Below are 15612 nucleotides of genomic sequence, written 5' to 3' on the forward strand. Positions count from 1 at the left end.
TCTGCAGTGATCTTAGAGCCCAGGAAAATAAAATCTGTCACTATCTCCATTTCTTCCCCATCTATTTGCCAGGAATTGAGAGGGCCGGATGCCATGATCTTTGTTTTCTTGATGTTGAGTTTCAAGCCAACTTTTGCACTCTCCTCCTTCACCCGCATCAACAGGCTCTTTAGTTCCTCTTCACTTTCTGCCATTAGAGTGGTATCATCTGCATATCTGAGGTTGTTGATATTTCTCCCTGCAATCTTGATCCCAATTTGTGACTCCTCTAATCCCGCATTTCTCATGATGTGCTCTGCATACAAGTTAAATAGGCAAGGCGACAGTATACAGCCTTGCCGAACTCCTTTCTCAATTTTGAACCAGTCAGTGATTCCATGTTCAGTTCTCACTGTTGCTTCTTGACCTGCATATAAATTTCTCAAGAGACAAATAAGATGCTCTGGTATTCCCATCTCTTTAAGAACTTGCCACAATTTGTTGTGCTCCACACAATCAAAGGCTTTAGCATAGTCAATGAAGCAGAAGTAGACGTTCTTCTGGTACTCCCTAGCTTTCTCCATGATCCAGCGTATGTTGGCAATTTGATCTCTAGTTCCTCTGCCTCTTCGAAATCTTGCCTGTACTTCTGGAAGTTCTCGGTCCACATATTGCTGGAGCCTAGCTTGTAGGATTTTGAGCATAACTTTGCTAGCATGAGAAATTAGTGCAATGGTGCGGTAGTTTGAACATTCTTTGGCATTGCCCTTCTTTGGGATTGGAATGTAAACTGACCTTTTCCAATCCTGTGGCCATTGTTGAGTTTTCCAAATTTGCTGGCATATTGAGTGTAGCACTTTTACTGCATCGTCCTTTAAGATTTTGAATAGTTCAACTGGAATGCTGTCACCACCACTAGCTTTATTGTTGCTCAGACTTCCTAAGGCCCATTTGACTTCACATTCCAGGATGTCTGGCTCCAGGTCAGTAACTACCCCACTGTGGTCATCAGGGATGTTAAGATCGCTCTTGTATAGTTGTTCTGTATAATTTTGCCACCTTTGTTTAATCTCTTCTGCTTCTGTGAGGTCCCTACCATTTTGGTCCTTTATCATACCCAACTTTGCATGAAACGTTCTCTTCATATCTCCAATTTTCTTGAAAAGATCTCTGGCCCTCCCCATTCTATTGTTTTCTTCTATTTGTTTGCACTGTTCATTTAAGAAGGCATTCTTATCTCTTCTAACTTTTCTCTGGAATTCTGCATTCAATTGGGTGTATCTTTCTCTTTCTCCCTTGCCTTTCACTTCCCTTCTCTCCTTAGCTATTTGTAAAGCTTCCTCAGACAGCCATTTTGATTTCTTGCATTTCTTTTTCTTTGGGATGGTTTTAGTTGCTACCTCTTGTACAATGTTGTGAACCTCCATCCATAGTTCTTCAGGCACTCTGTCTATCAGATCTAATTCCTTAAATCTATTTGTCACCTCTACTGTGTATTCGTCGGGGATATGATTTAGTTCATACCTGAGTGGCCTAGTGCTTTTCCCTACTTTCTTCAATTTAAGCCTAAATTTTGCAACAAGAAGCTCATGATCTGAACCACAATTAGCTCCTGGTCTTGTTTTTATTGACTGGATAGAACTTTTCCATCTTTGGCTGCAGAGCACATAGTCAATCTGATTTCTGTGTTGACTGTCTGGTGATGTCCATGTGTAGAGTCGTCTCTTGGGGTGTTGGAAAAGAGTGTTTGCTATGACCATTGTATTCTCTTGACAAAATTCTACCAGCCTGTGCCCTGCTTCATTTTGTACTCCAAGGCCAAACTTGCCTGTTATCCCGGTTATCTTTTGGCTTCCTACTTTAGTATTCCAATCCCCCATGATGATAAGCACATCATTTTTTGGCGTTGCTTCTAGAAGGTGTTGTAGGGCTTCATAGAACTGATCAACTTCATCCTCTTCAGCAGCAGTGGTTGGGGCATAGACCTGGATCACTGTGATGTTGAATGGTTTGTCTTGGATTCGAACTGAGATCATTCTGTCATTTTGGGGATTGTATCCCAAGACTGCTTTTCCTACTCTCTTATTGATTATGAAGGCTACTCCATTTCTTCTGCGAGATTCTTGTCCACAGTAGTATACCTGATGGTCATCTGAATTAAATTCACCCATTCCTGTCCATTTTAGTTCACTGATTCCTAAAATGTCGATGTTCAGTCTTGTCATTTCTTGTTTGACCACGTCCAGCTTACCTTGATTCATGGATCTGATGTTCCAGGTTCCTATGGAATAAAAATCTTTACAGCATCGGACTGTCTTTTTGCCACCAGTTACTTCCACAACTGAGCGTCCTTTTGGCTTTGGCCCAGTCGCTTCATTCATTCTGGCGCTACTCGTACTAGCCGTCTGCTCATCCCCAGTAGCATATTGGACACCTTCCGACCTGAGGGGCTCATCTTCCGGCGTCATATCGTTATGCCTATTGGAACTGTCCATAGAGTTTTCATGGCAAAGATACTGGAGTGTTTTGCCATTTCCTTCTCCAGTGGATCACCTTTTGTCAGAGCTCTCAGCCATGACCTGTCTGTCTTGGGTGACCCTGCACGGTATAGCTCATAGCTTCACTGAACTACGCAAGCCCCCTTGCCACAACAAGGCAGCGATCCTTGAAGGGGGAAAATTGTTTTAAGTTTTAGTTATTTACGGTAAATAATATTAGCCAGTGTTCCAACACCTGCTTAGGTTTGAACAAGGCACTGGCATAGCGCAACTGGTTTTTAACTTTTTTCTTTCAACTGCTAATTTAAATCCCATGTCACTAACTATTGTATGAAGCTTTCTTAAGTTTCAAAAGCTGTTTGTCTTGTGACGGTGACAGGGCCAGGGCGTCAATAAAACAAGTTTAAAGACCCCTTCGGGTCAAGGAACTAGTCATTTGGATCCCTGCCTTTGATTTTTGACATTAGGGCTGAGGACCAGAGACAACAGTTCAAAAGTGACATTATCAAATACTCCTTTAAATTATATATAAAAATAAAACAATTCTACTCCATCCTGTTTGATAGCTAACTCCTTATTTAAATTAGGTGTAATTCATACTAAGTCTTATGCAAGGTTCTATAAAATTATATGCTTCTGCAGTTACACTTCGTCAAAAAATGCAAAACACCCAACAAACACGACAACAACAACAACAATAATGTGTTCAGTGTAGGGTAATGTTTAGAGTGCTGGGCTAGAATCTGGGACACTCAAGTCTACCATGGAAATTTTGGGAGTGACCTTGTATTAGATACCCTTTCTTAGCTGAACATAGGGTTGTTGTGGAGATAAAATGGAGGAAAGGAGAACAATTTTGTCAGCTACTTTTGGCCCCGGATGGAGAGAAAATGGGGTAGAAATATCTAAATAAATAAAAAATATTTCTTCAAAGATCTTTTATGAAGGACTATTAAAAAAAAACGTATGCATGTACCAAGAATCTGGGGAAACAGACACACTGTCCAAATCAAGTTTCTTGGTCATACTATTGCTTAATAGTTCTTTGGAGATAGACAGAGAATTTCACCTTCTTTTGACCTAGAGATTTGCCAGCCAACTAGTAATCTTCTTCTAGTAATCCTCTGAGAGTAAAATAATCAATTAACAGTAATTGTCCTGATCAGCACACAGCCACCATTAATTGACAATATTCACAACATAATAAGCATCTCAAGTAGCCTTCAGGTTTTGGAAAATTGAAACAGGTACATAGGTTTTTAGGTTTCTCAGTTCTGAAGGGCCTGCAAAATGGAGGTCTTCAGGCAGGCTTTTGGTTGGGGCCAGTAAACGATTAGCAATACCATCCAATGTGCCCTCCCCAAGATTAACCCAGCCCTGGAGATGGGGGGATACAGAAACTAATTTTTTTTTTAATGACGTGGTTCAATTTTTTAAAACTTGTTTTTACTTAATAAAAAGTCAAGGTTTGTCCGTCTGGTCATGTCCTTGTCGAGTTAATGTGGGAAAGTGGCGTTTGCTCTAAGAGCCTGAATGGAGTCATAAATAACAGAAAAGAAACCCTGCCCTTCTCCGGGCACGGGGAAGGGGCCCTGCTCCATCCCGCTGGCTGACAGCGCCCCGTATGGGCTTCACTGAACCAACAGAAAGGAAGGTGCTTGGCGAGGGGGGAGGGTCTGGACCGGGCCAGACTGCACCCCTCCAGGGGCCTCTGCCATGGGCATGTGGGCTGGGCCCAGGCGTGGGGCCAGCAACTGAGCCAAGGCTGGCTGGGGATCTCAGGTCACAAGGAGAAGTGTGGACATCAGTTCCCAGGGGGGTGGAATGGAAGCTGCTGGGAAGGATGAGACTGAACTTGGTGGTGCCCTATATAAGTGTATGGGGAGGGCGTGGAGGCTGAGAGAGTGGGTACACCGCTCTGGGGCACCCCTCCCTGGGGAGGCCCACCATGGGTCTGTGAGGGGTGCAGCAGCATGACCTGGGGAGCTCCAGGATGAGGGGGCGGGGCAGCTGCAATTCCAGTCTGGACGTGGGCCTGGGTTACATGGGCCATGTTGGTATAGCCATGCTGTAGCTGCTGGTGGGCATGGATGGCGTACACAGCCGGCTGGGGGAAGCTGCTTTGTGGAGACTGAGCACTCGGCCCTGGCGTTATGGAGGGGGGCGTAGCAGTCAGGGTGGCCGTGTGGTAAAGGTTCTGCTGCTGCTGGGCGCTGGCCAGGTGGGGCGGCTGCCCAGCCTGGTGCTGCACAGGGCTGGGGGCAGCATGTTGCGCTTGCTGTTGGTTGCCCGTGGGCGTGGTCGCTGGCTGAGGCTGATGCGGATGCAGCTGCGTGGCATGGTGGGGATACGACTGATGCACTGTGGCGTAGAGCGTCTGGGGCGTGGGCTGCTCTGCCGGAGGGTACTGGGGAGTTGATGACGAGACAATGGCCTGGGGATGGCTGCCGGATGTCATCATACGAGGGTTGCTCTGAAGCATGGGGGCAAAGACGGCCTGTCGTCCTCGCTTCCACCGCCATGTTGAAACAGCCGCTGCCGCCGCCCTCGCCTCAGCCCGGCTCGCCCGCCTCGGGCCCCACGCCGCCCGCCGCGCCCACGCCGCCTCCCCCGGCCGTGGCTGCGGCTGCTTCGCGGAAGCCCAACCCGGCCCCCGCCAGCCCCAACGGCAGCCTCAGCCCCGGCGCCGCGGGAGGAGCAGCAGCAGCAGCAGGAGGAGTGGGCAGAGCCGCGACGGTGGCCGCCCCCGGCAGCGGAGCGGGAGGCCCCCCTGGAGGAAGCGGCACCAGGGGTCAGAGCACAGGCAAAGGACCTCCACAGTCTCCTGCCTTTGAGGGTGTCTACAACAATTCCCGAATGCTGCACTTCCTGACAGCTGTTGTGGGTTCTACATGCGACGTGAAGGTGAAAAACGGAAGTACTTATGAAGGCATTTTTAAAACATTAAAACTTGTTTTTAAATTCTTAAAAATGTAATGTATTACTGATTTTAATGAAGTAAACCACCACAAGCAGGTATATACCAGGAGAGGTGGCATATAAATATAATAATTATAAATAAATAACTATATCGCCCTATGCCCCCCGCAGAGCCTTACGTTCTGCGGGAGAAAATCTGTTGGTCGTTCCCGGCCCTAGGGAAGCACGCCTGGCCTCGACCAGGGCCAGGGCCTTTTCAATCCTGGCCCCCGCCTGGTGGAACGAGCTCCTGGGAGAGCTGCGGGCCCTGCGGGACCTTCCATCATTCCGCAGGGCCTGCAAGATGGAGCTCTTCCGCCAGGTTTACGGTTGAGGCCGAGGCTAACATCTATGCCCCCCCCGGGACCTGGGGATTGGGATTAGAGACGGGTACCACCAATATCCCCTCTCCACCTGCTAATAGGGGAAAGGCTCTTGCCAGGTTAGCTTGCTAACTAAAAATTGTTGGACTGTAGATGTGTTAATTGGATTTTTAATGGATTTTATGGGGTTTTAGAATGTTGTAACCCGCCACGAGCCGCAGGGGAGTGGCGGGCAATAAATATAATAATAATAATAATAATAATAATAATAATAATAATAATAATAATGATAATGATAATGATAATAATAATATATTTTCCTATCTTAAAAACCAGATTTCAACATTAACTATTTTCAAGGAATCAGTTCCTTTTTGCTAGCGTGTGACTTGATCTTGCTACCAGCAGCACCTCTTAATCGGTTTTTAAAAAACAGGAAATGTTGCCTGATGAAAGCTTACACACTGATGAGCCAGAGAAGTTCCATAGTTTGCATGTACAATTATGTACTGTATAGCACTGCCAGACAGAGACTGCTTCAAGGACAGTTATTCAGGCTTTTACAAAAATGCTTTTGTAGTTGCCTTCAAGGGCTAGGAGTTTATTGGCAATTATTTCACTCATGTATTGCCAGACGTTTACTGTAGTCAAAGACTTTACAGCCCTCTCTCCTTCCCCCTCCATTTTCATTTCATCTGGTAACCTCATAATAACACTCTCCCAACAAGACCTAATTTGCTGGTAAGGAACAGAAAGTTGTTTCCCGGTCTCACTAGATCTAAATTTTATTAAAATATAGAAAAGATTAAACCTTAAAAAAAAAAGATCTACCATCATAATTCTCTCTCTTTAATTTATTCCCTAGATCCACTTTACAAAGAAATTTCTCTTGTTTCATGGGGAGCAGAACAGGTTGGTGAAGGGAATTGTTCTCTCTGATTTGAATAATTAAAAACAAGGATACTATCTAGATATTTGGGTTAAAAGTATAATCAGTTTAGCCATTCCACCCTACTTTGCATTTTTTGTCAGCTGTTACCTTTCTAGTGTTTCCAATCCACTGCATGTTTATAAAGCTACAGGGAACTGCTAGATAATCTTGTAAAGGAGGGGAAAGTACTGCAGAATACATTTTCCATTCTTGATTTAGTGAGAAGGACCTAGGTCTCTCATCTCATCTGATATTTTTGCAAACTGTTTTATCAGTACGGCATATAGGCACTCATGACTATTAAGTACATAAAATCCCCTTGGTTCATGCAGTGATTTATATACAGGAGTTTAATGATGCTAACCATGTGGGCAAATCAATTAACTCAATCTCATTTACTTTTCTGCAGCAAGTCTACTTCTCTGCAAGTTGAATGAAAATATTAAATTCTGTTGAGTCTGTATAAATACCTATGCTACCATTAAAATTGTTCTTCACATTTCACACATGAATAGTATGAATTTGAATTTTTTGCATGTCTGGAAACACAGAGATGTATCAGCAAATGCCAATAGTTTCCTAATGTGATTGTCAGCATTTATTTATATAGATCTGAAATATGGGGACATTATTTTGAGGCAGAAAAAAGTCTAAGCTGTCATCTGTCCAATGACTGCAGAAACAAGGGAAAGACCCTTATAGACTTTTGCATCAAAAAGGGTTTTAGGAACTACCAGGAATCTGTACTCCCTCCTTTCTCGAATGAACACGTACAAGAAAAGATCAGATTCGCCTAACTGGATATAAGTGCTAACTTTATTTGGATGTTATTAAATGGATTTATCTCCATTGCCTTATCAATTCACTCTTCTTCCTGTAAATCTGAAGACAGTGGCTTCTCTTTTGAGAGTAGTGAGTGCTGTTTTTGGAGAAAATTATCTGAAAGAGGGATATAGATAGCAAAATGACAAGTAATCAAACCTTTATGGGCTTTGATTATGTATTTGGGAATGGGAAGTACTCAAGCCCAAGCAAGAATGAAAGTATATGCATTGGGCATGGTCCCCATATAGCAATTTCTTCTTTTGTAGAGGCCATCATTCTCAGGTAAACGTTTGGTGACCCTGCGGTAGATAGATACCACCAATTTCACATCAATGTCCACAGCCATGGAAGATAGAACTAACCCTGGTATGACTGTGGAAATCCCTGTTACTGTATCTGTGTAGTACACTTCTCACCATATATGGGTATATATATGATGACATTGTTCTTTTTTTTTAAACTGTAATTTTTTTTAAACACACTAAGTCCTTGCCTGAGCATATGAATGCCTTATACTAGATCAGACCAGTGGCCAATCAAGATCAATGCAGCCTACTCTGAATGGCAGCAGATTTCCAGGGTCTCATGCAGAAGTCTCTCATATCACATACTACCTGTACCTTTTAATTGGACAGCCCAGGGATTGAACCTGGAACCTTCTGCATACCAAGCTGATGCTGAGCCATGCCCCCTTTGTTGACTCCACAATCCTGTCACCATGCAACAACAGGTTGCAAGTTTTGCTGTTTAACCTTTCACCAAGCTGTTCTGTGCAGCCATTGCTGCTTGCCCACAAGCTAGAGCGTGACAATGGCTCCTTGGGCTACTAATCATCCACTTGTCTCCTTCTGTGTATGTAGGCACCAGTAGCCAAGGAGACTTGCAATGGAATCTTAGAGTTGCACCTTTCTAAGCTTATTACCTTGAATGGATTTAGAAGAATATAATCCTGTTTAGGAGTGCATTGTTAAAGTAGCATGTGAGAATCATACTCTACTCCCTCCTTTAGAGGAAAGGGTGTGTGTGCTTGCAGTCAGAAGGGGCCGTAAACTTGGTGTGGGGCGTTCTAGAGTTATTAACTTCCAGGTTGGGCCTAGGGTTCTTGCAGAATTGCAAATGGTTTCTAGATTACAGAGGTCAGTTTCCCTGGAGAAAATGGCAGTTACAGAGGGCAAAAGTAACAGAAATTCCCCCCAGTAGGCCCCCCAAACCTCCAGGAATTTCCCAAGACAGAGAATGCACTAATCTGGAACTGACCCTGGTCTCCACAGCCCCACCCCTTCATCAACTTGTGTGTGACCTAGTACAAAGAAAATATGAAGCATAGGCCACACACACGGCTTTGAAAATGCCACTCCCATTCTTAGAACCTGTGCTCAAATGAAGAATAGATGTGCTCTGGTTTCCCCTCCTAGCAATTGTGTTAGGAAGTGAAGGGAAGCATCTTTCTTCCTCCCTCTTTCCACTCTTCCTAAATATTTTTCCTGTCTTGTACCAGATTCCTGTTCTTTTTGAGGTCTGGGTTAAAAATGCTTTCCCACTACATCTTCATGCAGGAGAATGCAAAACAGAAGACTCAAATGCCTTGGTCCCAGACTCCTCCATTCCGGCCACATGTATGTTTCACACACCCTTTTCACTTCACGCCGGGAAGGCAGAGTCATCATGCCAGTCAGAGAGGAGTTCACACATCTCTGTCTCGCGCGCTGCGCTAGCGGGCAACGGGGTGGGAGGGTAATAACATTAACATCTTTCCGTCAGGAGCATCCGTAGGGAATTAAGCGCACACAGACACATGTAGCGCCAGCAATGGCTGGCCAGATGACATAGCACTACCCCAAATAATATAATAATAATAAAAAAAGGGTGGGAGCATCTTACATCCCTTAAGCCTTCTCCTCAGAGCGCGCGCGCCCTCCTTGCTTTCTATAACGTACTCCGCGGCGCGCTCCCGTCTCCCGCTACTGCAGCTGGCTTGCGTGCGCGAGCGCGCCATGCAGCGGTTCCCCCCCCCCTGACAACCTCCTTTCCTTAATTCCTCCGAACCAGTCTAGCGGCGGACGGATAAAAACCAAAACCGCACGATTGCGAAAGGGTCTCCTTCTCGCTCCCAGTGCTGCGTTGCGGAGGGATCTCTCTCGCCGCTTCCCCCTTTAGAGAACGGAAAGGAGGAGGGGCGGGTGGGTGTGCGCGCGATGCGGCTCTCTTGAAGCTCCGCGGCCGTTACTTTAGGAGAGGGAGACGAGGCGATTGTGGGGGTGCGCCCGCGAGGGGAGAATTAGTCCCCTTACGGGGAGGGGGTTTGAAGAGGGGAGGTGTGGCTGCAGTAACCGAGGGGGAGAGAAACCAGAAAGAAGGGCATGCGGGGAAAGACGGACTGGGTGAGGGTCTGAAGTGGCGGTGAGTCACCTAGGCAAAGCCTCGGGGAAGGGAGAGACTGAAACAGCTGGATGCGGGGGGGGGGGGGGGTAGGACGAAGGACGAGGTCTGACCAGGCGGCGGGGTGGGGTGCTGCTAGCAGGAGTCGAGCTACCTTTTTTTTTAAAAAAAGGAGAAAAAGTCAAGTGGGGGAGGCACCTCTAAATATCTAGGTGCTGTTGGTGAGCGAGGCAGAGGGAGAGCCGCGGTTTCTTGGGAAGGTGGGCGAGGTTGCCCGGGCTCCTTCTTGTCTGCAAGACAGGGGGGAAATCTGGGCTAGCTCGCTGAAAGGAAGAGCGATTATTCTCTGGGCTTGGCTTGAGCGACCGGGGGGGGGGGCGACTTGTTGGGGGCTGGTGAGGGAGAATGCCGTTTCTGCCCTCTGCGCGCTCCGGCTGGCTCAGGGGTAATTAGCTTAGGAGAGTTCCTCTGGCGGTGCTGCAGCCCGAGGCGGGGTGTGTGTGTTTGTGTGTATGTGTATGTGCTTGCGTCCGCGGCTGATGTAGGATCTTGCTAGGGTAGAAACTGTAGGGTCCCTCCTTTCTTTCTCCTCTTCCTTCCTCTTCAGCACGGAGAGAGGAAGAAGAAGGCGTCGTTCGGAGACGTTGGTGGAAACAAGAATAAGAAAGCAATGAATGCCGACTGCTTCTTTATCATTCTCTTTCTGGATGAGGAAGAGAAAGCCCCTTTGGCCAATGCCCTGACTACTTTTTAAATTTTGTTGGCACACTGCCTTGAATATATATTTTTATTGAAATCGTGGAGTATTTCAGGGAATTACTACAACAGAAAGGAACAGAAAGGCTCTGTTTTGTACCTTTTAAATCCCGATTTTCTTTTTTTAATAAAAAGAAGGAACCTCTTAACTATAAGGCATGGAGAATGAAATATTCACGCCTCTGTTGGAGCTCTTCATGTCCAGCCCTCTTGTGACCTGGGTAAGCATTTATTCTTCATTCCATGGCAGATTCTTTTTGAAAGAATACCCTTTCGTGCTGTTGGATATTGAAATGGAGTCAATATTGTGATATGTTGTAGGTTAAGACCTTTGGACCCTTAGCTGGAGGAAATGGAACCAACTTGGAAGAGTATGTTGCACTTGTGGATGGCGTTTTCTTGAATGAAGTCATGCTGCAAATGTAAGTATCTTTGTATTTTCATTTCTTACAGAATGCTGGTAAGTGTAGTGATTGGTCTAAGATTGTGACTGTGTTTTCAGATTGCACAGGAATAGAGCTTAATGTGATGCTACCCTTTTTGTGATAAGGTACTATGGCTGATGTTTTTCTGAGAAACTTTTGTACTCATCATTCTAAGAGAAGTGGACAGTCATGATGTATTAGACAGAAGAAACAGACCCCTGTTGTTGAGCTAAGAAGATGTAACGGTATGCTTCGTCATTTTTTTGTTCCTGCCAAACACAGGAGGACCACTTTCTATTAGATGTTAAACTCAATATGCATTTAAATTGTTTTTGGGGAAACGGGATTACTTTACAAGACCCTGTCTTTATGTTCAACGGGGTAACATTGCCAATTGCAGTTTGATCCTATCTTCATCTATTTCCATGAAAAATCACTCTTAACTGTGGTCTACATTGAACTATTTTCTGTACTGTAATAAATCTGAAATATCTCAAAACAAAGGAATATTACTGTTTTCAGGCATGCCTTTTGAGGAATGGAAGTATTGATTTCGTTTCAGTTGGCATAATTTGATAGCAAACACTACAAACAGTAGTCTGTCCCTAGTCTATATTCACATGGCAAAACTAACAAACTGATTAATACTTCAATCATGAGTGAGCATGTCGTGCTCCCAGTGATATTGTATGACAAAGTCATATGCTATACCATTGGAAAACATCTAGATAAACTGAACATTTTAAGTAGTGAACTGGGAAATACTTTTAAGAAGCTGCTTTTTGTAGCTGTGTGTTGGCTCCATTAGGATAAACACGAAGTCGTACATTTCAAAAGGATGTATGTCTGCTATTGGATTACTTTAAACTCGTAGGAAAAACTCCTGATATGAAAGCTTTAAGCTTTGACCAAATAATTTTCTGTAATCTCTTGCGCTGTACTGTCAACCAAGAATCACTGCTTGCAGGTTATTGTGGTCCAATAGATGGAAACTATCATGTATGGACATTTGTTAAATGAACAACATGTTGTTAGTGGGAAGAATTTGACATTAATCCTTCTTCCTTAAGTGCATTTTAGGGCTACATAATAAAGATGTTTTTATTTAGCAATAGACATATTTATAACTGACACTGGGGTGGGTCCTACCATTCCACTTAGCAAAGTTTGAAGCCTTCCTCTAGGCTAAAAAAGCCTTCTTCTGCCTTAAAGGGCTCTTCCATTGGTGGAAGAGCCACCTATGTTAGAGGGAGGCTCCTTAGAGAGTGGTTGGATCCATCCACCCTATTGCAATTAGCTTCAAATAGTATTGTTTTTTAAGAACTGTGGAGCATGAACATAGTCCATTAATGAAATTGTACAAATGTAGTTCTTTCAGGGTAGATTCAATAAAGCTAAAGATTAAGTTACACTATCACTTGTTTGTTGTGAGGAGGGTGTTTTACTTGTTTTGTGGTCTATTTTATCAAGGTTACTATGGTTGATGAGCTTTTAGGAATGATGAGCAATTAGGATGTATCACAAGTTCTTATGGATTCAATGACCTTTCAGAATGCTTGGGTGTAGAGGTAGGCTTTTGGTGCTACTTGATTAATGGTCTGGTCTGGAATAGTAGACTAGCTAGGTTTGTGGATACAGTATACCTAGAAAACTTTTCATGGACTTCTGCCTGATTTAGAGAGATGATGATTAAAAGAACTATAGTGTCCAGATCACGCAAGGTGATGTTACCGCTTTACTCCACTCTGATAGGACCTCACTTGGAATACTGTGTTCAGTTTTGGCCACTACAACTGAAGAAAGATGTAGAGAAACTGTAGCGTGTCCAGGAGGGCTACAAATATAGCGAGGGGTTTGGAGACCAAGTTGTATGAGGAAAGGTTGAGGGAGATTGGTCTGTTTAACCTGGAGAGAAGACAACTAAGATAAGATAACTAAGATAAGATCTTCAAATACTTGAAGGGGTGTCTTATAAAAGATGGAGCAGAGTGGTTTTCTGTTGCTCCAGAGAGTCGGACCAGATCCAGTGGGTTGAAATTAATTCAAAAGAATTGTCGGCTAAACATCTAGAAGAAGTTCCTGACAGAGCAGTTCTTCAGTGGAACAGGCTTCCTTGGGAACTGGTGGGTTCTCCTTTGGAAGTTTTTAAGCAGAGACTACATAGTCATCTGACAGAAATGCTGATTTTATTAACTTAGGCAGATTGTGAGTGAGTGGGCAGAAAGGAATGTTTGTCTCTTGTGGCCCTTCCTTGCATATCCAGGGAATTGCCGATTGCTGCTATGAGATAGTAGGTGAATTTCCTCCAGGCCAGGCTGGATTCTGAAGGTTTTTGTGGAGGGATCATTTGGGCATGAAATTGGGGTCACTGTGGGTGGACGAGTAGTTCCTGCATTTTGCCGGGGGTTGGACAAGATGACCCTGGAGGTCCCTTCCAATTCTAATATCCTAAGATGCTGAGATAGCAAGAGAAACAGTCTTAGGATATATGAGGATGAATTAGTTGTCCATTAATAATTATTAGCAGAGTTATTATAGTTTGACTGAAGATTTGTAAGATATTGATTTTAATTATTTTATATCATTTTATTCTCTTGTCTATATGGTTTTATATGACTTTCATAGGAGTTTTGTTGACAGATTCTTCTACCCTGAGAGTAACTTGTATCAGTTAGTCAAAAGCATCATGTGGTTTTGGTATGAAAGAGATTGCTGTTCCTCATGCAGTGATCCCAAAGCTGTTTATAAGAATACATAGCCACACAAAACTTAAAATAGTGTAAAATCTCATAAATAATTTCAGAAGAAATATCAGAGTATACCTAGAAAAGTTTTCATGGGTTTCCATTCGACTTAGTGCAGGCTTTCTCAACCAGGGTTTCAGGAAATCCTGGGGTTTCTTGACAGCTCTGGAAGGGTTTCCCAAATGGGTGGGAGTGAATTTTTTATACATTTTCTTTAATTTGTTAAACATTTATTGGGTGATATGATCACACATAGTCATGCCGACCCACCCTCCCCTCCCAAAATGGCCAATGATGGTCCTGAAGGGGATGGGAAGAGGAGGAGCTCCTGGGTGCATATGTGCACAGTTATGCTTCCCAACTATATTCTGCATGATCATGTCACTTCTGGGGTTTCTTGAAGGCTGAAGCATATTTCATGGGTTTCTCAATGGTAAAAAAGTTGAGAAAGGCTCATTTAGAGAGCTGAAGGTGCTGAAATAACAAGAGAAGCAGTCTTAGCAGATATGATGATAAATTAGTTGTCCATTAATAATCAGCAAAGCTATTGTAGTTTGGCCGAAGATTTGTAAGGTATTGAGCAGAGTAATCCAAGCCTGTGTTTCACATGGGTATCAGCAAAAATCCTCCTGAAAGAATAGTGGAGAGGGGCTGAATGATAGAGCATCTGCTTGGCATGCAGAAGGTCCAAGGTTCAATTGCTGCCTCCAGTTTAAAGAATCCAGTAGTAGTTGATGTGAAAGATCTCTGCCTGAGATAGAGTTCATGTTAGTCTGAGTAGAAAATGCTGAAGAACCGATGGTCTGATTCAATTTGTCAGTTTAATTTGTACATATTTATTACAAGTGTTCTTGGCTATAAATGAAGAGGAAACAGTCCTAACTTCCAATGGAAGTCTGTTCTGAAGTGCCAGAGCAACCGCTGAAAATATTTCAGAACGGTCCTCCTTGGAGGAAGGACAGCATCTAAACAGAATAAATACAGGTATGTCTTGTGTATCAGTAAGACCAAAGTTTGTCAGAAGTGAGAGCTGGCATTTTCACACTCGTTAGTGTCAGGCAAGGACCTGGGATGACTGGATTTGAACTGTCATTCTGCCACAGTTCACTGCGTAACCATAGGGCCCATGACATCACTTGGCCTAACTCACCTCTCAGGTTGGTTGCTGTGAAGATAAAGTGGAGGAGGGGGAGGAGTATGTGAAAAACAGCTCTGGGTCCCTCTCAGGGAGAAAAACAGAATATAAATAAATAAGACAACCTCATCAGTTCTTTCTAGTAAAGGTTCTGGTTTTGCAGCATATGAAGCTTCATTAATTAAACTTGAGTTCTGTACACCAGAATTGCCTTTGCAGTTGATATTATGTCTTCATTGTGTCCACACATGGTTGGATATAATGTTAGGGCAATTATTTGCAGCTGGATTGTTTTGTTCACACAGGAAAATCCAGTTGTGAATTATTGCCCTAACTCAACAACAGTACAATATCCAGTGATCTGTACAATATCCAGTGATCTTCAGTGTTTGAAGAGGGCTTCTGTAAATAAGTTTATAGCAACTTTTGTTGTTTGTGGTTAACCAAGACAATAGTTTTTCCATATTTAGATCAGATCATGAATGGAACTTCGTCTTGTATATCAAGTGAAGGTTGTTGGGGAATTACTAGTCCTATGTGTTTTTTTACTTCACTACCATGAGTAGACTTCCATTAGTGTAAATAGTATTATCTTTGTCCAGAATTCAACAGAAACCTTCCAGATGTAGTGAACCAAAAGAGCTGTCTCCAGGCAGCTT

At 43.7% G+C, this 15612-nt stretch overlaps 1 protein-coding gene across 10 annotated transcripts in view; it reads left to right on the plus strand.

Annotated features, from left to right (window-relative positions):
* The first annotated feature begins 9725 nt into the window (after positions 1 to 9725).
* The window catches only part of CCDC88A (coiled-coil and HOOK domain protein 88A), a 128603-nt gene continuing 122716 nt past the window's right edge, over positions 9726 to 15612 (plus strand). For 2 of the 10 annotated variants that reach the window (XM_077333752.1, XM_077333779.1), the window contains exons 1-3: positions 9726 to 9914; positions 10501 to 10870; positions 10971 to 11071. In XM_077333752.1, the coding sequence (XP_077189867.1) occupies positions 10808 to 10870; positions 10971 to 11071 (164 nt within the window). In that variant the 5' untranslated portion in view covers positions 9726 to 9914; positions 10501 to 10807. The remainder of the gene's footprint in view (positions 9915 to 10500; positions 10871 to 10970; positions 11072 to 15612) is intronic. The other 8 variants (XM_077333796.1, XM_077333829.1, XM_077333788.1 and 5 more) reach the window with 6 other exon arrangements.

The sequence above is a fragment of the Paroedura picta genome, chromosome 1 (assembly GCF_049243985.1).
Source record: "Paroedura picta isolate Pp20150507F chromosome 1, Ppicta_v3.0, whole genome shotgun sequence".
NCBI classification, from domain to species: Eukaryota; Metazoa; Chordata; class Lepidosauria; order Squamata; family Gekkonidae; genus Paroedura; species Paroedura picta.